This window comes from Trichogramma pretiosum, unplaced genomic scaffold (genome assembly GCF_000599845.2).
Source record: "Trichogramma pretiosum strain Unisexual culture from Peru unplaced genomic scaffold, Tpre_2.0 scaffold127, whole genome shotgun sequence".
In the NCBI taxonomy this organism is placed as follows: Eukaryota; Metazoa; Arthropoda; class Insecta; order Hymenoptera; family Trichogrammatidae; genus Trichogramma; species Trichogramma pretiosum.
Genome location: NW_019640804.1, coordinates 303,498 through 329,843, shown reverse-complemented (window position 1 = coordinate 329,843; position 26,346 = coordinate 303,498). Strand labels below are relative to the sequence as shown.

At 41.8% G+C, this 26,346-nt stretch overlaps 2 protein-coding genes across 3 annotated transcripts; one reads left to right on the top strand and one right to left on the bottom strand.

Annotated features, from left to right (window-relative positions):
• Positions 1–8,462: 8,462 nt before the first annotated feature.
• LOC111693828 lies at positions 8,463–10,772 on the bottom strand. The gene is made up of 2 exons (XM_023459639.1): positions 8,763–10,772; positions 8,463–8,684 (listed from the first exon to the last, which is right to left on the bottom strand). The coding sequence occupies exon 1, from the start codon at positions 10,565–10,567 to the stop codon at positions 8,786–8,788; it is 1,782 nt and encodes a 593-aa protein (XP_023315407.1). The 5' UTR covers positions 10,568–10,772; the 3' UTR covers positions 8,463–8,684; positions 8,763–8,785.
• Positions 10,773–24,687: 13,915 nt separating this feature from the next.
• Positions 24,688–26,012, top strand: LOC111693830 (gastrula zinc finger protein XlCGF52.1-like). Of its 2 annotated transcripts, none has more exons than XM_023459651.1 (2): positions 24,688–25,290; positions 25,380–26,012. In XM_023459651.1, exons 1-2 carry the CDS (start codon positions 25,256–25,258, stop codon positions 25,831–25,833), a joined length of 489 nt encoding a protein of 162 aa, XP_023315419.1. In that variant the 5' UTR covers positions 24,688–25,255; the 3' UTR covers positions 25,834–26,012. The 2 variants fall into 2 exon arrangements, with proteins under 2 accessions (XP_023315419.1, XP_023315421.1); XM_023459653.1 differs by having other exon boundaries at positions 24,688–25,297; positions 25,387–26,012.
• The last annotated feature ends 334 nt before the right edge of the window (positions 26,013–26,346 follow it).

Here is a 26,346-nt window from a genome sequence, read left to right as displayed (position 1 = left end):
CACGCACGAGCTTGCGGTGCGCAAGGGCAAACGCTATTAGTTCTCATTTTTATCTCGCGTGCGAGCGTAAGCGCGCGCACGCAATGGACAACTTTTCTTCATCTCGTTTTATACTCGGGCTTTTCCAGCAGCAGCGCGCGTATACAGCACATAAGTGGAAAATAGTATATATACGCGGAGATCGCGCGTCACGAGGTAGAGCTGCAGAGCTGCTCCCCGCCCCCCTCGGTTCCTCCGTGCGCGCGTTTAGTCGCGTATAACGCAAACTTATAGTTTACCGAATAAGTTGAGACTCGAGCGAAAGAATAAAAAAAAGCTCCCCTAGCGCTTTAACTTTTTTTACATATATTAATATACGAAATATCTTCAAGCGGAGTAGTTTATTAGTCCGCCTAGGTAAGTAAGTCACGAGTACGTATTCCTGGCACTAAATTGGATCGAGTTGTACGGATGGCGGTGTAAACAGACGCGAGAGATGTAAGCTCGCGCGCGCGCACGGGAACACGCCAGGAGAGCTTTATTGGCTGAGACAATTGAAAAACTCGCTCTCTCTATCTCTCTGCGCGTTTTCTTCTTCTTCTTCTTCTTCTTCTTCGTTGAGCGTACATATACAGACTCACAAATTGTCGAGGAAAGTCTTAATTGCATTTCTCCAGTCTCTCTCTCTCTCTCTCTTTTCCGCAATAATGTACTGCATTATTTCAGGACCGGCACGTTTCATCCGGCAAAAGTTTCGCCCCACCGCACTGCGAATAAATGTTGCGCAAATTATTAATTTGACGCGGATGAACGCAAGAACTGCTGATAGTAATGATGATCCAACCATGACCATTTGCACAAACGTTTGATGCATCGACGCAGATCTCGATGATGCGAGAAAAATATATCTCACTGTTCCTTCGAGCTGCGGAATCGGAACAAAGAGATGCATCTCTCGCAAGATAATGAATCACATCCCGATCTTGTTGCGAGCACTTGCAGCTCCGAGGCATACTCCAAGCGCCCCTACCGCCTTTTGCGTATTTTTATTTGAAAATTTTCTTTCAAAAAGGACGAGCATTTCCTCCATTAACGAATATCGACTCGGTGCTGCTGCTACTACTTTCATCATATTCTTCGATGAGCTTTGAATTCAATCGAAACAATGAGTCGCTGATAAATATATTTAGTGTAACTAGACGATCGAGACTGCCCAATTACCAGTGAAATGGCTAATGTAGATAACGGGTGTAAGCGCATTGCGCGCGCACAACGAAGGAGCAACTTTGGCCGGAGAAAGTTCGTATGATTTCGTAGGCTGGTAGCTACACATTATACTGACATTATTCTCACGACAATTTAGAGTCGAATAGACAGTTCAAAAATGAACTAATGGAAAATAAAACAGATAGAAGAACATATATTATAATTTATAAAACAAGTCAATCGATTGAAGGATCTCACTATACGCTTATAAGTACCAATCGGAAATTGTTTTGGCACTTATGAGTTTAAAATACTCCATCTGTTGATTAAATGAATAAGCTCATCCAATATAAAGGCTTTCATTACAATACATTTTGTTACAACTGAATCTTCTGTTTGAGCATTAATTTATGAAAACGATGATTCATAAATTAATCTCAAAATTAATACATAGCGATACCCGCAAAAGCATTTCGAATTTGTAAGAGCAAGCTCGCGTGAAATTGGGCCTGAAAATTCGTCAAAGCGGTACTTCGTACACATACGGACACACATCACATCACTTCGTTATGTTGATGTGCATCGAAAATACGCGGGGTAGGGACAGAATGTAGTGTGTGGGAGCATTAGAAATTTCAAATGTCATTTTATCCCCATGCAGTGGTGGATTATGGAACACGTCAACCACGCCATGGCGTGGGGTGGTAAATTTTAGAATGAATTTCAGAGTTTTTCAATATACAAGTGTATAACGATCTATGTACTCGATATTGTTAGAAAGCCGGAAAACCGACGAAGGAATCGTCGTCAAGTTAGAAATTTGAAATTGATTTAAATATTTTAAGGATAATATGTAAACATATAAATCGACACTTTAATTGTACACAATAGGATCATAAACGATTTTTACGTTGTCCCTCGAAGATCATATTAGTAGTAAAAACAAATTAGTTGAAATGTTGTCTATCCTGACGAAACAAGTTATAATACCAAAAGATAAATTCGATTCATTCAATTTCCGTGACAAAAGAATCCATCGTTTATTTTAAGCACCACAATGGATAAAAGCGAGAAGAAATCCGGGGAAGTTGTCTCAAAGAATAATTTAAGTGAACACAACATTGTTGCATCAGACGACAAACGATACGTTTGTGATATTTGTCAGGAGGCATTTACACTAGAATCAAGCATGAAAACACACCGAGACACAATTCACAATGAAAAAAAAGATTTTGCATGTGACAGCTGCGCAAAGAAATTTAAGTTTCGAAGTCATTTGAGTAGACACCAAATATCAGTACACAAAAGCCGCAACGATTTTGCATGCCACAGGTGCGAAAAAAAATTTATGAAACAATCGAATTTGTCTACGCACCAAAAATTAGCACACAAAGATAGTAAAGATTTCACATGCAACAAGTGCGAGAGAAAATTTGAAAATAAATCAAATTTACTCAAGCACAACAAAATATTCCACGAAATTTTCAAAGATTACTTGTGTGAAAGGTGCGCCAAGAGATTTGGTAATAAGCATAGTTTGTTCGTGCACATCAAGACGGTACACGAAAGTCAAAACGATTTCGCTTTCAAAGTCAACAAAGACTACTTATGTGACACTTGCGGGAAAAAGTTCGTAAAGAAATCGAATTTGCTCTTGCACATGACAACGATTCATGAGGGACGCAAAAATTACGCATGTGATAAATGCGAGAAGAAATTTACCCAAAAAGTGAGTTTGCTAGTCCACCAAAAAATAGCTCATGAAGGTCGCAAAGATTTTGAATGCGATAAGTGCAAGAAAAATTTTTCCCAAAAACAGTATCTACTTTTGCACCAGAAGACAGTACACGAAGGTTACAAAGATTACGCATGCAACAAGTGCGAAAAAAAATTCGGGCTTAAATGGAATTTACTTGTGCACCAAAAAACAGTACACGAAGGTCGTAAAGATTTCTCATGCACCAAGTGCGAAAATAAATTCGGACAAAAATCGCATTTGATCAGACACCAAAGGATGGTACACCAAGAAGGTCAGAAAGGTTACGCGTGCGGTAACTGCGACCAAAAATTCGGACGTAAATTTCATTTGCTCAACCACCAAAAAACAGTTCACGAAGGTCGGATAGATCACGCATGTGACAATTGTGGGCAGAAATTTGTACGAAAATCATATTTGCTCCATCATCAGAAGACAATGCACGAAGGTTGGAAAGATTTTACGTGTGACAATTGTTACGCATGCGTCAAGTGTGAAATGAAGTTTGGGGAACGTAGCACTTTGATAAAACATCAAAAAATAGTCCATGAAGGTCGCAAGGATTATGCATGCGACAAGTGCGAGAAGAAATTCGGGGATCCAAGCACTTTGATCAGACACAAAAAAACAGTCCATGAAGGTCGCAAGGATTATGCATGCGACAAGTGCGAGGGGAAATTTAGACGAAAAGGGATTTTGCTTTTACACCAAAAGACTGTACACGAAGGTCGCAAAGATTACGCATGTGACAAGTGCGATCAGAAATTTACGCAAAAAAAGAATTTGCTCGCCCACCTAAGAACAATACACGATGGCCACAAAGACTACGCATGTGACAATTGCGAGAAAAAATTTGGACAAAAATCAGATTTGATCAGACATAAAAGAACAGTCCATGAAGGTCGCAAAGATTATGTTTGCGACATTTGTGAGAAAAAATTTGGGGATCGAAGTAGTTTTAAAAGACACCAAAGAACAATTCATGAAGTTGCCAAGATTTCGCATGCGACAAGTGCAAAAAGTTGCTAAAAGAAATGATGATTGACAATTGTAAATATGTATAGATACTTTTACATACACTTTTTTTTTTAAATTTCAATAAATGCTGAAATCATTGTGTATTGCTACGTGAGACTCTGGTGTTCAACTATCATTACACTTTCGTAGTTGGTGCTTATTTTTGACTATTTGGTTACCTGTAGCTTTTTGAGCAACCATCATCTCGGACATGCACCAGTGAAATATTTCGATAAATTGTCCGAAAGACTGATTGTTTCCGATGAGAGAGACGCGATCGATGATAATAACAATGAGTTTTCATCGAAAAAAAGTACGTGGAAACTGTCCAAATAGTAATTTATAATATTTCAGAAATAACTTTAACCAAAGAAGGTTTTTTGAATTTCTTAAAAATTATTAAAAGCTCTCATAATTATTTTCGAATTGCGTGAACGGCAAATGAAAGTTTGCCTAGGGGCGGCATTTTTTCTAATTCGCTACTGCACACAGGAGGGGGGGGGCCGATTAGGACAAACATTACAGTCGAATTTCGAATACACTTTAAATAGTCGTGACTACTTCGTAGTAAAGCTTACAGGGTATGCTAAATCTCACGGTTTTATACACCAGGAGCGTCTGTAACAGCATGCAGACGAGTCCTCGAGTATCATAGCACTGTACCAAAGTTACGTTTCTGTTGCAAGCTCAAGCTACGTCTATAATATAATACGTTCGTGCGCTCGACTTCATCGTGAATCGGCAACAATCCGCGCCAATTATCGTGCGCTAAACTTCTACGATCGTTATTTTGCCGACGCGAGAGAGAGCCGTACACATATAACGCTTATTACAGAAATTTATAACAACTTGTATCGTACGCGATACGCGTGATTATTTTTCCGGCGATTTATAAATATTACAAGCCGCATGTAGTTATATTTATCTCTTCGCTCCGTACAGACTGCCGCGAGAAATGAGCCGGCGATCTGCGAATATCACGCAGTCAATCGAGGCCAATATATAACAATGAATCCGGGCGCGCACCGGCGGATGTGTTTCGCAGAGAGCCCCGAGAGCATCTCTCGCTCTCTCTCTCTCTCGTATCTCGTTCTCTTGCACAGCAGTGGCCAGAGCATTACTACTACTACTACTACGGCTGCGTACAACAGCACCCCGCACAACAAGCCCAACGATTTGTCAGAGTATGAATGGCTATGCTAATTTGCCTTACGCAGGGCAGAGCGAGTGTCGTCCGCGCAGCAGCAGTAGCGGCAGCAGCGATGCGTATCGTATACAACGAGCTTCGCCGCTCAGATATGATACTGCAGGGTACCGGGTGTCTACTTGACAATGTATAATACGCAAAGATTATTTCCAACTCGTTAGTACATTATATGCATTTTTCAGTGCGAAAAATAATTTTTTACACAGTTTTCGCTCAAAAGCTCGAAAGCTCGACCGATCGAGTGGTCGTGACAGCTGTGCCGCTGGCTATTCTACAAAAAAAAAAAAAAAATTCGCTCAGTATGTAGAAAAATTATCGGAATATTGTTTTCTCGTGAGAACGCAGCGAATGAAAGCTCGCGGGTAAAAATATTCAATTCGAACAAAATAGAAAAATAGATGGACGGTCACTGGCAACGAGCGCATGAAAATACGGAAGAAATTGAACGAAAATTAAGGAATTTACGTATCGCGAGGAGACTTATCGGATTACCAACACTCAGCAAAAAAGACCACAAAATCGATATAATTTCGACGAAATTTCGTTGAAAATTAGTTCAGATGTCGCCGCTACGTGGCGTCTCGTTTGCACGCAGTATCAGAGGGAAGCTGCACATTTGATAATCGTTGTTATTAATATATCACCACAATATAGATCTTTCTTCATTTAACGTCTGCGTATTATAGAATTTTTTATATTAAATTTCAATAACTGACAACAGACAACTTTGAGAGTGTTAATTTTGTAAAATCTTCAATAAATGATTTGTTTGACAGCTCCTGATGAGGACTTGCGGAAAGTAAGTCGAAACGTTGAGCAATCTCAAAAAATAAAAAAGTTGTCTGTTGTCAGTCATTGAAATTTAATATATTATTGATATCATGACATTATTGACAAATTCTGATATTTTAGCGGTTTTCCTCACTGATTCAAAATTAATCTACAATCCGTGAGACGAGCTAAAGCTGAAATAAAAATATACGTAATGACACCGGCGCTAAAATGTGCCTTTGATATTACAAACATGCGTCTAGCATAAAGCGCACCGCACAGACTCGAATGCGATAACGAGATACAAAAAAAAAGTGAAAAAAGAATCTTAATGATTCGGAAATGTCTAATTTATTGAATTTTATAATCGTGCAAAGTTACGCTACTTTTTCGCTCGATCGTATAATCGTTCTAGCATCGCCGCGGGTATATATCGGGCATTAATGTAAAAAAAAAGAACCGGGCAGGCAAAAACAAAATACAATTTTATAATGTAATTTACGAACCACCCGTGTAGAGCGAGGACTCTCGCTCATACGCATGCGCCGAAGCGAAAGTATCGCAGCGGCATTAATGTTTTGTCAATTTTTTTTTCTCTCTCGCTCGCTCGCTCTCGTTCGCTTTTTCGCTCGCTACACGCGGAAAATAGACCGTCGAGCGAAGGTAATATACATTTTATACGTAAATATATGAGCGCATAAAAGCTACGGCGAGGAGAGAGAGAGAGAGGGAGCGAAAAAAAAGTGCGCACTCTCGCTGCGATGAGCTCATAAAAATAATAAAAATCAGTGTTTGCGTAGGACGCGGCGGCGCGAGGTCCACGCGCGAATACGCTGCACTGGACGTGTGCGTATACGGTAACTCGATACCCTTCCTCTCCGGACGACGAGAGCCGGTGCACGCAATTTTCTCCCCTCCCCCCGCTTAACGGCTGCTCGACCGAGCGAAAATAATATCGAATTTCTGCTGCTGCAGATCCCACGCAGTTCAGTGCATTGCAGCAGTTTTTCTCTCGACGAGATACCGTCAATTTTCGTTAACTTAAAAATCGTAACGCAGCTATCGCCGGTGGCTCGTAGTGGCAGTAGTACACTCGATAGACCCATTCGGAGCACCGTATGGTCGTGCAGTTTAATCACTCGGTCTCGAGTAATACGCGCGTTTACATGCATGTCGAAGTACGCATAGATAGTAACGGTTTAAAAATGCAATGTCTCGTCGCGACGTCACCGCGCGCAATAACGAGCCGCAAGAAGTGAAAAATTATACGACTTGCAGCAGCAGCAGCGGAGACACTACGTGCACGCGGCGGAGTGATGCTGGATACACGTGTAAACAATGGATATAGCGCGCACGATTATTATTATTTTTTTCCTCTCGTCTTTCCTACCATACTCGTACACGCGTGCACGCACACAACAGCAACTCAATGAAATTGCTACCAAGACGGAATGCGCTCGTGTGATACATTAAAAGCGAAGATTAAAGGCGGTGCACTTTGAAGAAACGTATTCGCGTCCGTGCGCCATATTATATACGACGACGAGGAGTCCGTTTCTTTAAAAAAGAGGTAACTTAGACGCGGCGCGTCTACCTATACGTATAAGCACGCACGAGATACCGTTTATGTATCGATATGATACTATTTAATGCGGCAGCGGCGTCGGCGCGATGAACCAATATACATACGTACGCGACTTATTAAGAGGGCCTCACGATTTAAAAGAGTTTAATATGCCGTAATAGCATTGATAGGCGCGGACGATATCGGAGAAAACGAAACGTACGGAGAAAAATCATCCTGGTGATTCAGGATTAATATACGGCTCTCTGGGAAGTATGATAAAAAAAAAGAAAGAAACGAGAGAGCTGCGTCCAGGCAGCCGGTAATAACGAGCAGAAATGAATGCAGATAAGGCTCACGCGTGTGATACAGTCGCTGACCAAGTGTATATATTCTGTGCAGCGCGTGCGCTGCGCAGTGAAAAACAAGATTCGCGCGTATCATATACGTGTACGTGCGCACGGTCTAATGTCATTATTCGCGGTGGCGACCCGAAGAATAAAAAAGGCGAATTCTTTGTCGCGGCGCAGTGTACGCCGTGCGCGTATACGAGGCGTTGTCGCGCCTATCAAGTAGATTCCCAGCTTCGATAAAGACATGTATAATGTATACGAACGATCCCCAGGTGCAGCTCGACTCTCTATCTCTCTGTATCTATTTTTCTTTTCCAACGTTGCGGCGAGAAGAAAATTTACGCACCGTGTATGCTATCTGGCCTTGGCGAGTTATTGTTATGTACCTTTACTTGCAAAATCAAATCTACGCTACTTTTTTACGATTTGAGCTTCGTTGGTCGATGATCGTTTTGCGGTTTTCAAAGATGACGACAATCGTGTGATGAACGGAACAAATCATTAAGCCTTTGCATGAGAACAGGAACAAATTGTGAAACTTCTTTGTAATTATGTTTTTTTTTTTTTTTTGTAAATGACATTGAAATAAAATGTTAAGACACGAAACAATTCAAATGCAAGCTAATTGATACACTCAATTTTTTATTTATTTCGATTTTAATACTCATTGTTGAATAAAAAGACTTCGGAGAGCCGCTGGGACATTACCAATAAAACAAAGTTTTTACATACGATCATGTATGTATTACACATAAAATTTTTTATATTTACAATTTTTTCGAAGTTAGCGGCTATTTTGTACCGTTGGAAATTCTTTCGTTATTCGAAGCAATGGTCGCGAAAAATGTATTAGCCATAACCGAGCTTTGGCTACAGATCATCATCGTTTTGACTCCTGTTATGATATAAATTTCACAACGAAATTTAATAAATCAACTCCCTCCCAATTTATCATATTTTAATCTTTTTGGAGCTTGTCTACCCTCGAGCCTCGCGGGTCTCGGGTTGTAGCGTACAACGTCTGTCGTCCAATTTTCCGAATGGTCCTCAAGACCACTAGCCGCCACGCAAATATGATACAAATCTTTGTTCATGAGAATTTCATTCCTGACGGTCATATCGCACCAGAGAAACGGGAGCCTATGGCGTACCAATTTCCATAAAGGATGCACCGCCTCGCGCTGGAAAAATCGTCTCGAGAATACTTCGCACACGTGCTCGACAAAAGCTTGTCTGGCTTCTCTGGAGATACGCCGATTTGTTTGGAACGGTACGAACGCGTTGTAATTCAGATTTGTTTGATTGTACAGGTACATCGCCGCCTCTTGGTGCGGCAACTGAAGAAAGTCGTAGAGCGACATATTCTCGTCTAACTCAGAAGTTTTTGCTACGGATATGGCATACTCGTCGTATTCGAAATTCCTTGACCTCTGCCACAATTCAAACCTGTTGTAAAACTCCATGATCGCCAGGGCGTCGTTTGGGCTGAGCTCGTAGCGACACTGCCGAAGACAGTCGACGACCGCCAGAGCGTCGGTTAACATTTTCAAGTTGTACCAGAGATAATACTCGTCGTTGTTCAAACTCTGGCAAAAAGCCTCGATCGGAAAAACGAAGCTCGCCAGATCGACGTTGCGATTCAAGAGCGCGTCTACCGCGTCCGGAAACAGACTGGCCACGGCCAATTCCAGCGGCGTCCGACCCGACCTGTCGCGACGGTTGACGCGCAGCCAATTCTTTCGTTCCCTGCTGGCACCGAACAAAGACGACAAAATCTCCACCAGATCGTGTTTCGTTGCTCTCTGGCAGACGTGGTGCAGAGGAGTCAATCCATCGGCGTCGGCCGCGTTCAGACTGGGTCGGCCCGCCTTCAGCAGCGTCTCGACCACGTTCTTCTTCGCGTGTCTCGCAGCCAGGTGCAGCGGTGCGCGGCCCTGCCCGTCCCGGGCGTCGATCCGCACCGGCCTGTGCTCGGCTCGGCTGTGCCTGAATATCAGCATCAAGTAGACGCCGTATCCGATCTTGGCGAAGACGTGCAGAGGCGTCGATCCCTCGGCGTCGGGCTGATTCGGATTCGCGCCCCGTTTCAGCAGCAGCTTGACCACGCCCTGGTTGCTCTTGTACTTGGCGGCCAAGTGCAGCGGCGTGTCCCAGCCCCAGGGCACGTTGGGATCCTGGCCGTGCGCGAGGAATTTCTCGACGATTCTCCGGTTGCCGGTCATGCAGGCCGCGTGAAAGTGCGTGCAGCCGTCGAGCTCGTCGATGTAATTCACATCGAATTCGTTGTATATGCCGAAGAGCTCGCCGATCCTCTGTCGGTGAACGGGCTCGAGGTGAAGCCTACCGACTCGGGCCAAGTAATGTATCGGCGTGACGCGACTCGGCGACGGCCTGACGCGACGCGTCGACGGATCGCCGTCTTCGGGAGTGTCGGGCCTGTCCCGGAAGCCGGCCGACTTCACGAACTGGATCACATTTTTCGCCTTGTCGCCAACGTAATTGAAATAACTTACAAATTCCTCGAGCAGCGTGTCGATTTCTTCTTTTTGAAACTCGTCTAGGAGCCTTGGATGTGGGCCCGGCCAATTGACGATCAATGAATAAATTGGATCAAGATATGATGCTATTCCTTCGGACTCCACATCGACTCTTCGTCGCACGAGTCGTTTCAATACCGCGATCGGAGGGTCCTCGATTTGGGGATTTTCGGCCATCGTTCAGCACGCAGCTCTCGCTCGGACTACGACGGGTGAAATATTTTCTCAAAATTTTCGCTCGTCGCAAAAGTCACTTGCGGCGATCGAGCAACGATTTCTCTCGTTCTTGTTGACGCTTTCGCGGCCCTGACGTGTACTGATTTGTTATAGCGAACGCTGTGATCAATAGAATGTCAACATTGGCCCAAGGGGCTACCTATACAATAGAGGTTTATGCCTACAGTCAAACGTTCGCAAACTAAATACTTATTACGAATACTTATACGATGCGCGAACACGAGTTTTCGGTTCGATATACACGTGTAACGTAAGCGTGTTTTTTTTTTTTTTTTTACAAAACAATTGGAATATTGTCATGGAAGATTTGACAAACCTTTAATGTGTTTTTCTGTCCAACTTTATCGACTATATTACATACTTAATACGGAATCACAATCGTCCAGATCAGCGCAGGCCTGCTGTAACTGATTAAAATTTACGATCCACTTGCACCGAATATATTTATACGCATATACACATATCTCGGGCAATAAAAGGCGGACTTTAACCAGCTATAAGAGAAAGAGAGAGCATATATTTACAGACCTCGACCTCCGTCATCGCCGAGCGTTCCACCGCAGTAAACATGCGTGAAAATAAAAATGAAGATCTTGTAAAAAAAAAAAAACAAGGCGTTTCAGCCTCGAAATAAAATATCTCTCATTCTCGCGCGGATATAGAGAGAAGAAGCCTTCTTCTCTCTCTCTCTCTTTCGCATGCACACAAGCAGGCGAATCGATCGAATTTCATGCGTCGTTCTGGGCCGCTGATCCGAGAGGCCCAAGAGGATAGGAGCTTGAAAAATTAATTTCCAAACGTCGCTGGGCCCATATTTTGGTAGTTTCTGCGTGTGCGTTGTGTGCGTGTGTGTGAACTTGTTTTGGCGCGTCTCGCTCGCAGACATCGTAGTATCGGAGACGGATACGCGCGCTCGCTTTTGAATGAAACTCGATTCGAAACTTTTACGAGATTAAGGTATGCTCTCCTCGGCTTCTCTCGCTCTCTGTTGATGCTTTTTTTTCGTATAAATTCATAGAGATACCAGCGCAACGCTTGAGATATATATATCCATGTTCTCTCGCTCGTTCGCTCGTACAAAAAGGCATTTCCTCGATCGAGTTCAGGTAAATTCCTTCGACATTCTTTATATATGTACATAAAATAATATAATAAAATAAAGCGTGCCTAGTGCACCGAATACATAGCTATATTATATAGACCAGCTACGAACGAGTCAAGGTTCTTCTAGAAATTCGCTCCCAAAAACTTTGCTCGGCAGTCTTCGAGCCGCGCGTTATCTTTTCCTCGGTGCTATCCTGTCTTCCCCCCTCCTGCGCAACACATTACCATAACCCAAAATCCAGGGGACTTTATAGTCATCCAAGAAAAGGGTAGAGTAAAAGAGAGAGAGAGAGAGAGAGAAAGAGCCTTTCCGGCTTTATCGTATACGTCCCGACGACTATATGTACTATAACCGGCAAGTACCGCCATCGCGTCTCTATGTATATAGCACTACTATAACTAGTCGAGCTCTCGAACGAAAATTCGCTCCTCCGCACACTCTTTTCTCTCTCTCTTTCTCTCTCTCTCTCCTAATCCTTGAACTCTTTCATATCAGCTCCTATATAGGATTGCGCGCTCTCTTTCCTATTCCTCCTTCCTCCTTCTGCGCTTTTTTTTTTGCTCGAGCATTTATCTGGCCTGATGCTACCTACGCCAGGTTTTTCCAATAGCCCTTTTGCAAGGCAGCGTTGAAAAACGAAATTCGTGCGCGCAGCTCGCGCGGCTGCTCGTAATCACGTGAAAAACGAATTTCGCTCGTTCGCGTGTTACTATACGTACACGACGACGCGCGTGTCCTACTTTTGGTAAAGCAAATCTTTTCAGATTTCTAATGCTCCGATAATTGCCAAAAATGTTTTTCGGCTAATACAGTCAAGGATATTAGAAGAGCAATTTTGGAAAATCTATGAAAATCGCTTTTCTAAAATAATAACAGACTCTCGTTCGGTCGGTAAAGTTAAATCGTAGTCGTTCACCGTAAAGACCGAAAGCTAAATATCCACGTTGCGGTTCATCTTCCGTTTTATATATACGATGATATACGAGCATCTAATGATTTAAATCCTCGTATCTAACAAACGCAGGTGTATTATTATTATTATCATCTGCATAACTGCCCAGCACTGGTCAACTCTAACTTTTCTCTAAGCAGCTTATGTCGTCGTCGTCGTCGTCGTTGCCATCGCTGCTGGGCAGCATTATGGAAATAATCGCGCACCCGTGTCGATCGCACACACACACGCATACTCAAACTTAATTACGAGCGAGCTTAAACTGAAAATTGATCTCTGCACAAACTCGATTTAAATCACTTATCGTCGTGTTTTCGCGGGCAGATGAAATTAAAAATTTTTCGTTCGACGAAGGCGCTGGACTCGGATGCGGTAGTAACGAGGTAAACACCGCAGTTGAGCTCCAAAAATTAAAAAAAAAAAAAAAAAACAGGAAGAAAATTCAGAGTGGAAAAACTATACTGAAGCACTTCATCGTTTCATAATTGCCGGATGAGGAACCGAGATAAACATCGTCTAACAAATTATTATTTTTAAAGGAGAGAGAAATAAAATCGACGCAGTTTTTACGCTGCGTGTACGTAAGCGTATAAAGCTCGTTACTACACGTTCCGCTACGAGTTGTCTCGCTTGTCGCACATCGGGCTATCCGGTCAAGCCGATTTTGCACTCTCCACACGCGTCTCTCTTCGACTACGACGACGATGACGACGAACTATGACCTCGTCAGTCCCGGACTATATACGGGAAATACTTCGTTGCAGACTGGTATACGGCAGCTGGAGTGAGAGAGAGAGAGAGAGAGAGAGAGAGAGAGAGAGAGAGAGAGAGAGAGAAATTCCTCGAGGGATTTCTTGCGACGAAACGACGCGCAGTGATACACACACACGGCGAGTAAAGAGGGAGAGAGAGAGTAAGAGAGGCAAGTTTGGGTTTACGTAACGCCACCCCTGAAAGTCCTATGTATAAACGAGAGCGTGTATATATAGAGTAGGGACACGCGTATAGTAGCCTCGCTTGTATTTCATTATCGGACGTCGATCTGAGTAATTGGACGGTTATACGCGCGCCAGAGCGAGTGACGACGACGACGACGACTATTTGCTTTGTCTTGGCCCTGCCTGCCTGCGTGAGTGCGGGTGTATGTATATAGTATATGGAGTCTCTCTCCTACTCGACTCGGAGCATCAGTCCAGTCACGCGCATTATATACCGCTTGTTTTTTTGCGGATCTTTTCTCTCTCCATCCTCGTTCGTTGCAGGACGACGACGTCTCCCTCGGGATCTTTTCGCGCTTGTGTATGCGAGGCTGCGAGCTTTCTTGCATTATATATACGCTGTCGACGATCGATGATTTTCCGATTGATTAAGTGCCTAAAAACTATAGATATTTACACGGGTGCTTCGAATCGTCTATTCGATTCGGTCGTACTTTGTTATTATGTTCGTTGAATGTAATACAGAGAATAAAACGTGTGACAGTTTAATTGATCCTCGTAAGTCATAACCATGGAGGAATTGCGGACCTTGAGATTGAAATTTGAAAAACTTCGCCGCAAATTGTGTATTATACGACTGATTAATTAAATTCCAAAGTCTCGTGAGAATGTATGTATATAATCTGTAAGATGGGAACTGCTGGCCCGTGCGGTTTCTCAATAGTCATAAAAATGATCTTTAAGATCGTTTTAATGGTCTTTTTTCACTGGCGGATCTTCTCCGGGTCGTTTCCTAAATTTATCCCCTCGTGCGGCTGTAACGTTGAATTTACGAAAAGAGGCACGATAAACCAGAAGTGACAAATCAGTCCACTCGATATTGTATCTCATTCGTCTAGCGAACGCAAAAAAAGATAAATTTTGTTTTGAATAAAATTTGTCATCCAGCTGTGTCTCGAAAAATTAATAGAGCGTTTCATTACGGCCCATATTTTTCCCAAAAATAGAATTTTTCGCTTCCAAATGTATGCGAGTAGGCGACGACAAGATTTGAAAACTCTGCCACTTTTCAATACCACGCGGATGTATACGTCTACGCGTCATTCACGCACTCGCGTGTGAAAAAATCGATCATCCTTGACAAGCTCGAGTACTCGCCCGATTTCATTACGAAAAAAATGACAGTCTCGCGTCGTCTGGCAAGTGACGATGAACGAATAACTTATGCGATACAAATGACATATCATATTGTATATCCGTTTTGAAAATCAGGTAAGTTTTTGGATTCCCGATTGCGGGGGACAAATAATGATGGATCGCGAATGTCGCGCGTATCGGCCGTTACATCACGTTGCCGATCGTGGCTCGTGTTTAGCATAAAAAGCAATTAAATTATCCGTGTCATACGTAGGCTTTATGGATGAAAAAAAAAATTATGTTTACCTGCCATAAATTACCGATCGATTTACATAGAATGCTCGAAACTCGTGTCGCGCGCGCAGCGTATTCGGTAGACACGGGAGAAATTCTATAATGAGCTCATCAATCCGATTGAAAATGTTTCGCGGGCCCGTTCGGTATGTGCCTGCGTATGAGTATGCGATCGTTTTTCACGGAACGCCACGTTTTTGGTGTGGTGAGATTTTTGACAATTTCATCAAGACTCGTGTATATCGCGAGCAATAAAAACGGAACACGGCAGCAGATGAGAAAAAAAATTATACATCCACTCGATGGGGCGATGAGTATATCCGCAATAAAATTCCGATTCCTTTTCACTCGTCGCGCATAACATGTAAAAATTTTTTAAAGATCCTGAAAGATGTGTTACACTTTATCGGATGTTTTTAGTTATTACTTGATAATAAGTATAACAATGAGTACATTGAAACCAGCTGTGTGTGCATTATTTCGTCAAATTACGTAGCACAAGCGTCAAGTAGGCAGGTTTTTACAGATAAAGCATTTAATGATTTTATTTACATAAAATGATACTTTCGGAAACGGACGAAGAAATACAATAGCTTACACGTTCGATACAACGCTCAATCTATATAAATCTGTCATTGGGCAAAAAAAAATGTAAAACTTATTTATAGAGATTGGCGAATCTCGATATGTCTGCGCGCACACACGCACGCTATATATAAACACGGTCGACGTCTTCGCGGGAGTTGAGTTATCCATCAAACGGCGATACATCGATTCCCATCAGCCCGCAGAAATCCTTCCGAAACTTCCGCACTCGTTCGGCGTGGATATCCCTCACAAAGAGATATATATAGCTAATATAGGCGATCTGCTGCTGCTGCTGCTGCTGCTGCAGGCGTATGGCCAAAACTTATTCTGAAAAGAAAATCCGCTATAGCTCTCGAGGCTCGATTCAAGGTAGACGTATATCGTACGTACGGAGAGGGAAAAACTTTTCCCTCGCGATCGGGGAGGCTCGAGCTTTCGCCATGTACGCGAGTCAGCGTGCGATATGCTTAATTATTTATGAGCCCGTGTGCTGCAGCAGCAGTGCTCGAGCACAGTGACGCCGTCGAGTACGACACGAATAAGCTTCTCGGCTTGTGCACACATGCGACGACGCGACGCGATCAGAGCCTCGGCTGATTTCACATTCCTATTTAAGGGCGTCAAACGCTGACGAAATCGTGGAGATCCGTTTGGACAATTCACATCTGGTGTGCTACTTATGCGTATGTAAAAGTGGAGCAAAATCAGCGAGAGAAAACAATTTGAAAAAGGTAGATTTGAGCGATGAAAGTACTGGTCTGTATCGAAATGAACGTCCATTTCATGTACATATTAATACACATTATTCAATTGCCGACGTCAATTGTAACCATTCAATGCAGATGAGTTATCCCCACAATACCGAATGAATCGGTTGTATTATTACTGGTACATCTTCACCTATTGCATGGGAAGTATTATCGATAAAATGCAGCTCGTCACAGTGACTACTGTGTAATGAAGGAGCGCATTAGTGAGTTCACAAACATGTGTCTGTTACCCCGGTAGTTGAAAAGTGGGATATTAAAGAATTTTTTTGCATTTACTGAAAACCATGTGATGTTAAAACAATGTATGTAAACAATAATATAAAATGAAAATGTTCATGATTATACAAATAAATAAAATTTATGCAATAGTATGACGAAAAATGCCTTTTTTCGCACATTTTTTAGTGCGCATAAAGCGTTTTTGGACACATGTGTGCGGTAAAATGCCTCATTTTGGACACGGGTGTGCGGTAAAACGCCTCATTTAAATGAACGTATATTTTTCGCCTACTATTGCATAAAATTTTGTATGCAACACGTGCCCAGCTTTTTGCGCACAGTGTGCGGAAAAAACACCCACTCGTGCCGGCATAGCCGACACTCGTGTCTTTTTCCGCACACTCGTGCCCAAAAGCGCCTTTTGGGCACTTGTTACATAAATAACTATTTCACAAAGTTTTTCCATCGAAATACATATAAAATGTCGAATTCGCGTAGAAAAGAGTAATCCTGAGTCAACAACGTGATCTGAGCTGTGTGAGTTACGTTACACTAGCGATAAATATGACAATAGAACAGATTTCTCACTCAGATGAATTCTTCGCTACACTATGTGCTGTAATGAATTTGCAAATTAAGTAAGTTGTCTGAACTTATCAAGTTCTTCGAGCCTGAAGTAAATTTGGAAAAAGTCGAAACTAATGAAAAATCGTTTTTATTTTAAACAACTCAACGTCTCCCTTCTATATCATGGAAACAGAGGACGAACAGGAGGATAAAGATGAGAATAGTGAGGAGAATAGAGAGGAGAATAGAGATGAATTGTATGAATTGTATGACTTGGATGGGAAAGGTACTGAAAACAAGAATTTAATTAGTCGTCATAGACGAACGCGATAACTAATATACCCTTGTTTTTCGCGTCTACAATGTATTTTTCTCTTTACAGTTGAAGATATTCTGCTCGAAGCCATCGAAAGGACTTCTCATATTTTGCCTGGCTTAAGAGTCGGTAAAAGTAAAAGACGAAGGATGGAGTGGGAGGTTATGGCGCTCTATTATCGCTTGGACAGTAAGGAATTGGCTAGGAATGTCCGACGCGTGGTGAGGAAATCGACCGAGGACGAACTGGTCGAGACTTATCGCGTGACGCTAGATAACGCGCGAAGGATGAAAGATACCTTGAAGTTGAGGAGCTCAAAATGATTGTTCCAGTATTCCCAGATCGCGTCCCAAGTGGAAAAAAGAAAACAAACTGCCAAGAACAGTGAAGTGACTGAGTGATAGTGCCAGTGTTTAGTGTCAAATGTAGGGGTTAATTTGACTGCATAAATGCAGCGGAGGACTTCACGGGTAGGGGCGTGGTGGGGCCTTTACCAATCATCTTTCAAAAAGAAAATTTTTTATTTCATAATTACGAAATGAGAGATGGAAGACTATAGTATTTATGTCAACTCGGTGTTTGCCTCTATAATACGTACCGAACTCGGCCTCTTTGCTTTTGGAAAGCGACGTGCCATCTAGCGGTCAAGGCTCGAACAAAGGCGAAGCGCAAACACATTAGCCAAGACTAAACGCAAATGTTTTTATGTTTTTTTTTTTCAAATGAGAACGGTGAGTTTGAATAGACATACCTCTCTACTCGTTATATTCGTGTGCCTGCAAGCTCAAGTCTCCACGAGAACGCAGCATCTGCATACGAGATGATATGCCATTTCTAGCTGCAATTCTATATATGGCTCGCGCGCATATGAATTTTGATACGGCCATTTATCATTTATCAATTCATTTCAGCTAATTTCTGTTTGCTCGCGCGCGAATGTCCTACGCCTATACATTAATAAACGCGCGCATATGTGCGTGTGCGTATACGCATGTGCGCGCAGGCAGAGAATGAAAAACGATCCGCGTCCAGTCGATAAATATAAATAATAATGCGCCGCGTATATATTCAAATATGTCCGCCAATTATGAAATTCTGCGTCCGAGTCTCTTGTGACTTTCGAGTGTGCGCGTGGGCTTTCGAGAGATGTGTGCATTATTGTAATGTACGCATGAAAACTTCTCGGGTGTCGTCTTTCGGTACGTAACGAAAGCCCGCAGATATTGTACGTTAACATCGAGTATACATCTCGTTAAGCGTAAGAAAATATTTAACCTTTTGCTGCTGACGACGCTGCTGCCGATGTTTGCGTGCAATCATCTGTACGCGAGTTGGCGAACGATGTATCACCTATTGGTTTTCGACATCGGTCGGAAGTAAATAAAACGCGAATACATATTACGGATGATGTGTATAAGGAACGAGTCGCGTCGCGTTGGATCAACTTTGCCGAGGCCGAGGCGAGCACAAGTGCGGAGCTGCAGTACGTCTACACGACACACGACTTCAAAGAAACAGAGAGTCTCTCTGCCGTGTTTGGTCTAGCGCCGAGGATCATTGGCGTCTAGTTATACACACTTGAATAAACACGTCGAGGCTGTCTGTAGCCCCCCGAACGCCTAGACGATGCATAATTTGCGCGCATCTTCGTCGCTCCGTGTCGTGTGTCGCATCGGTGATCGAGCTGTACAAAACATGCATCGACTCGTCGAGTAGTGTGCAAATCTTTGCGGATCGAGGAGTCGATGATCACGATAATACACGACCAAGAGACAGAGAGAGAGAGAGTTAGAGAGATGGAGATTGCGCCACACGGGCACATTTTAATTTGGAGCTTTTTTCGACTCAAGCTGTACTATACCCCAAACCCGAGTGCCAAACAAATCGCGTCGCAGAGATCGCTGTATATGTATCATCACAGACACGCTGCAATTCTTTTTCCAAACACGCGTAAATTGAGATCGCGCAAAGTACATATATACACAGGCTCGTGCGTTGAAAATCAACAACGTGAAATGTTGCGGAGTTCGCCGCCACCGCCGCGCCTGTGTCCCAATTGAAGTCTCGAATATCGTAAAAAATAAAATAAGAGGAAAAAATAAATTCCAACTCCCTATCCCGAAGAAGAAAATAATGCAACGCAACGCGAATGAAAAATATTTTTTCGGGGATACGTACGCGCGCGGCGGGCCACGTATATTGACGTATGGGGCGCGCGCCATATTTCCCGCATGAATCGCTCTTCAGAATTTCCAACACACAAATTACAAGCGGGCAAACAAAATAAATTGCATTGCTTGTTTGCGTTTGTGTGTATACGTACACGCGTGTACGCACTCGCGCACGACACGACACGATGTACAAAGAGAGAAAGAGGGAGAAAGAGAGAGAGATGGCAAATTTAGGTACTCCAGGTATAGGCGACTTCGGGATGAAAAAGCGGAAATAGAGAAGCCGCTGTCGCGCGTACACCAATATTGCGGTTGCCGTATTCGTCCAAGAATTTCACTCGCACCTCTTCTTCGTTCCTTGCGATATTTGCTGCGCACCCTATACCCCCGCGCGTGTATAACCGTGCGCGCGCTTGCGAGCGATGTTTGCCCGCGTGTTTACACAGATTTTGCCGAATCGAAATATTCGTACGGCGTGTCCCTCACTGTGCTGTAGCGGCAGCAGCAAATACATCAAGCATGCACCTATACCCAGAGAGAAAGCATCGCATGCCAGTAAAATTGCTGTATGTGCGGGTGCGTGTGTGTGTACGCAAATAAGCAACATATATAGCGCGCGTGCCGCGTCTCCCGCGAGCTTATACAGCAGAAGCATCGAGTGGGTAACGAGAGGGTAGAATTCGCGATAATATGTTTGCGGGTGTGAATTTAAGTGCGCGTGGTGGTGCGATACTTTCGTGACTGAAATTCACCCAAGAGAGAGAGAGGAGGCTGGGAAAAATTCACGGACGAGTCGTTTTGCGCGTCGCTAGGGGGTAAATTTTTCTGCCTGTTTTTATTTGTAATGCGGGTGTTGATAGAGGAGAAAGAGGTCGAGCGAAAGGGAGTAATAATCGCGAGTAGTACAGCTAAAAAACATGTCATTCAGCCCCTTCGACGAGTTCGCTCGATTTTTAATAACAATTTGCATCCGGTGCGAATGTGTCATCGGTTTACAAGTACAAGTGCTATAACTATATACTACTACGTCACCCTGACTGAGTCACGTAATAGCCGGTACCGCACTTACATTATGCATACAGTATGAGAAATGCATGCTAGACGAGCTTTTAATAATACCTCCTTACATTCGAATGCACACATTCGAGTCAAACCCCCCCTTGTCTTTCCGCGAACCATGTCTTTATACGAGCGGCTTTGGTAACTCGATAGTGCACAAACACTTTTTACCCTTTGATCCGTATGAACGTTGACGGATTATAGAGCACGCCAATCGCGTCATGGCGTGGCGGTAGCAAAGGATAGCAGCGGCAAATTTTAGAATGAATATAAAAAAATTTCATTATTTATAGTATATTGTATTGTAAAGATCTATTAACACGATATTATAAGGAGTTATTTTGAAGTTGGTTTTAAGAGGCTGAAAAAATTCTTCGAAAAAAATATCACCCAATGACAATTTTAAACTGCTTCAAATATTGTATGGACAATGTACAAACAGATAAATCGGTAACGAATTTATAAACAGTATGATTATAAAAGATTTTTACGTTGTTCCTCGCAGCACTGATCATGTTTATAGTAAAAACCGATTAGATTGAATGTTGTCTATCCCGACGAAACAAGCTGTAATACTATACTTACTCATTCAATTTTCATAGCGATAAATAAAATAATCCACCGTTCATTTTAAGTACCAAAATGGATAAAAGTAATAGAAAACCCGAGGCAAACGTCTCGGAAAACAATTTAAGTGAACACGATAATGTTGTTCCAGAAGACAAAAAATACATTTTTAATATTTGTCAGGAGCCATTTACAGAAGAATCAAGTATGATAACACACCGAGACACAATTCACAATGAACGAAAAGATTATTCGTGCGACAAGTGCGAAATGAAATTTCAGTTCCGAAGTCATTTGAGTAGACACCAAATATCAGTACACAAAGGCCACAAAAATTTTGCATGCGATAGGTGCGAGAAACAATTTGTGAAAAAATCAAGTTTGTTTACTCATCAAAAATTAGTACACAAGGATCGCGAAAATTTCACGTGCAACAAATGCGAGAAGAAATTTGAAAATAAATCAACTTTACTAAAACATAAAAAAATATTCCATGAAGTTTTCAAAGATTACTTATGCGAAAGGTGCGCAAAGAGATTCGGAAATAAACAGAGTTTGCTCTTGCACATAAAGACAGTACACGATGAGTGCGAAAAAAAATTTGGACAACAGCATCAATTGCTCACTCACCAAAAGATGGTACATGAAGGTCGCAAAGATTCCTCATGCAATATTTGCGAGAAGAAATTCGGAGACAAATCAAGATTAATTAGACACCAAAAAATAGTTCACGATGGTTTCAAAGATTTCACATGTGACAAGTGTGAAAAAAAATTTGGACAAAAACATCATATGCTCTTACATCAAAGAACGATCCACGAAGGGGGGAAAGATTTCGCATGTGACAAGTGTGAGAAAAAATTTTCACAGAATTCTAATTTGATAAGACACCGAAAAACTATACACGAAAGCCGCAAAGATTATGCATGTGATATTTGCGAGAAGAAATTTGCACAAAAATCGAATTTGCTCAACCACCTGAAATCGGTACACCAAGGTCGGAAAGATTACGCATGCGGAAAATGCGGGAAGGAATTTAGAAAAAAATCGAATTTTCTCGTGCACGTAAAAACAGTCCATGATCATCGCAAAGATTTCGCATGTGGAAAATGCGAGAAGAAATTCGGAACAAAATCGAATTTTCTCAAACACATAAAGTTAGTCCATGAGTATCGCAAAGATTTCGCATGTGACTACTGCGAGAATAAATTTGGACAAAAATCGACTTTGTTGAAACACCAAAAAGTAGTCCACGAAGGTCGCAAAGATTTCTCATGTGACAAGTGCGAGAAGAAGTTTGGGATGAAACTGAATTTGCTATTACATATAAGAACAGTTCACGAAGGTCACAAAGATTTTACATGCGACAAGTGCGAGAAGAAGTTTGGACAAATATCGAATTTGCGGACTCACCAAAAAATAGTCCACGAAAGTCGCAGAGATTACGCATGCGACAAGTGTGAGAAGAAATTTGGTCAAAAATGGACTATGATTCAGCACCAAATAACAGTTCATGCAGGTCGCAAAGATTTTACATGCAAGAAATGCGACAAGAAATTTGTAAGGAAAGTCGATTTTATCAGGCATCAAAATATAAATCACGATGGTCGCAAAGAGTACGCATGTGACAAGTGTGAGAAGAAATATGGCCACAAACCGTATCTGCGTTTGCACCAGAAAACAGTGCACGAAGATTCCAAAGATTACGCATGCAACAAATGCGAAAAAAAAATCGGGCTTAAAGGTAATTTACTTGTACACCAAAAAACAGTACACGAAGGTCGTAAAGATTTCGCATGCAACAAGTGTGAAAAGAAATTTGGATACAAAGGGGTTTTACTTTTACATCAAAGGACAGTGCACGAAGGTCAGAAAGATTTCGCATGTGACATGTGTGAAAAGAAATTTGCACAAAAAACGAGTTTAGTTAGGCACTATAAATCGATACACGGATGTCACAAAGATTACGCATGCGACAAGAACGAGAAGAAATTTAGTCAAAAAGGGAATTTGATCAGACACCAATTGACAGTGCATGAAGATCACTAGTAAACGTGTCTCGAAGTTCGTTAAGATCACGTATATGATATATAAATACGATGAAATTTTAGCATAAAATCGCAACTTGATTACCCACATTCGATTTGATCGTAAGTTTTGGCATGTGAATGTGCGCGAAAAGATGTACTAAATAAGAATCAATTTGACCACCATAATCGCATATATATGCGCAATGGCATCCAATCTCGTGTCAGAAGATTATCAAGTCAATGGATAATTTATTGTCCATACAAGTGTCTCGAAGTTGTTGTGAAGTTCATGCTGGGTTATGTCATCGGTAAAATAATAAAAAGTGCTGATTTTTTTCTTGAAAATTATAAATAAGTATTGATACTAACACATATATTTTTTCTAAAACTGAACCTCTGCCGTTTAATTATCATCACACCTTTGTACACAGTCATGATTGGTGCTTTATTTTTGGATACTCTGTTACCTGCAGCTTCTCGAGCAATGATCATCCGAGCTTTTTTTTCGCGTCCTGTTCGGAGCTGTGAATGGTGATCTTTGAATAAAATATTACGAGCTTCTAAATATCGACTGCCCGAGCATGAAATGAATGTTTGCGCTGGGGCAGAACTTTTTCTATTCCGCTATTGCGTATGAACTGTGTATGCAGTGCCGATGTAATGCAGCGTCTGTACCAATGAGAGCGTCTCTCGCGATCCTCGACTGACACCCCGTAAGGATCTATGTATTTGAGCGAAGAGACAAAATATTTTGATTCAGTGATCCACTTCTAGGTGGCGTAAGTGCCACGTGAAACAAAACCTGCAAAATGAATACAAGTCGCGTACAAGAGAAGAATTCTACTCATGCTCTTGCGCCTTTATAATTACTTATTGTAAAGCGTAATTGTTAATTGTAAACAATATGATCACAAACGATTTTAACATCGACCTTCGACACACAGATCATGTCTGTAGGGAAAACAAATTAGTTTGAATGTTGTCTTTCAAGCCATAATACCAAAAGATAAATTTTACTCATTCAATTTTCTAGGTACTAAATAGAAAGATCCATCGTTCAATTTAAGCACCAAAATGGATAAAAGTGAGAAGAAATCCGGTGAAGTTTTCTCAATAGATGATTCAAGTGAACACGATATTGTTGTTCCAGAAGACAAAAAATACATTTGTGATATTTGTCAGGAGTCATTTACACTGGAATCAAGCATGATAACACACCGAGACACAATTCACGACGTAAAAAAAGATTTTGCATGTGACAGCTGCGAAAAGAAATTTGAGTTCCGGAGTCATTTGAGTAGACACCAAATATCAGAACACAAAGGCCGCAAAGATTTTGCATGCGACAAGTGCGAGAAGAAATTTGAAAATAAATCAACTTTACAAAAGCACAAAAAAATATTTCACGAAGTTTTCAGAGACTACCTATGTGAAAGGTGCGCGAAGAGATTTGCTAATAAAAAGAGTTTGCTCTTGCACATAAAAATAGTTCATGAGGATTACAAAAATAATGCGTGTCACAAGTCCGAAAAAAGATCGCATTTTCTCATGCACATGTCGACAGTCCATGAGCATCGCGAAAATTTCGGATGCGACAAGTGCGAAAGAAAATTTGAACGAAAATCAAATATGCTTTGGCACCAAAAGACAGTCCATGAAGGTCGGAAAGATTTCGCATGTGATAAATGTGAAAAGGAATTTGGAAGAAAACCGGATTTTATCAGGCATCAAAATGCAGTTCACGATGGTCGCAAAGATTTTGCGTGCGATAATTGTGAGAAAAAATTTGGACGAAAAGAGTATTTGCTGTTTCACCAAAAGTCAGTCCACGAGGGTCGCAAAGATTTTGACTGTGATAAGTGCGAGAAGAAATTTGGCTATAAACAGAATTTGCTTGTACACCAAAAAGTAGTCCATGAAAATCGCAAAGATTACGCGTGTGACAAGTGCGAAAAAAAATTTGCGGATCGAAGAAATTTAAGAACCCATCAAAGAACAGTCCACGAAGGTCGAAAAGATTTCGCCTGTGACAATTGTGAGAAAAAATTTGGACACAAATTGACTTTACTCTCTCACAAAAAGACAGTCCACGAGGGTCGTAAAGATTTTCGGTGTGACAAATGTGAGAAGGAATTTGGGGATCGAGGCAATTTGACAGCACACCAAAAAGCAGTTCACGAAGGTCGCAAAGATTTCGCATGCGACAAGTGCGAGAAGAAATTTGGGTACAAATCGCATTTGTTCGCCCATCAAAAAATACTCCATGAAGGTCGCAAAGATTTCGCATGCGACAAGTGCGAGAAGAAATTCGGACTAAAAAAAGATTTTATCAGACACCAAAGGGCAGTGCACGAAGGTCGCAAGGATTACATATGCGACAAGTGCGAGAATAAATATGGATACAAATCGCAGTTGCTTGCCCATCAAAAAACAGTCCACGAAGGACGCAACGATTTTGCTTGCAACAATTGGGCAGCAAAGGGGAGTGCATAAAGGTTGCAAAAATTACCCATACGATAAGTGCGGGAAAAAATTTTGGAATCAAAGCAATTTATAAAAATATCAAAAAACAGTCCACGAAGGTCGCAAAGATTTTGGTTTTGACAAATGCAAGGCAAAATAATGATTGACAATTGTAAATATCTATAGATATACTTAAACACATGTTTTCTGAAATTTAAATAAAAATTTTCCCACAAGGATTGTGAACCATCATTACATTTTTAAAAATGAGTAAAAGCTCTCATAATTGTTTTCGAGTTGTGCGAGCAGCAAATAAAAGTTCGAACGAGGTGGTACTTCTTCTGATCCGCCACTGACGCGTGATGATCACGCCAAGTTTGCGACTTTTTCTATATTCATTCAGCGACACACTCGTATGCACCGAGCTATTGCGTATTAACTGTGCACGCAGTGCCGATAAAATGCAGCGATTGTGCCAATTAGAGCGTTTAATTTCTTCCACCGATAATGTTTATATTACATATAAACTGATAAATGATTAAA

Bases quoted from the DNA above. Each gene is read 5' to 3' on its own strand.
- LOC111693828 (XM_023459639.1), bottom strand. From the start codon at position 10,567: ATGGCCGAAAATCCCCAAATCGAGGACCCTCCGATCGCGGTATTGAAA.
- LOC111693830 (XM_023459651.1), top strand. From the start codon at position 25,256: ATGAAAATCGCAAAGATTACGCGTGTGACAAGTGC. The intron at 25,291-25,379 runs GAAAAAAAATTT...TGACAATTGTGA, and splicing joins ATTACGCGTGTGACAAGTGC to GAAAAAATTTGGACACAAAT.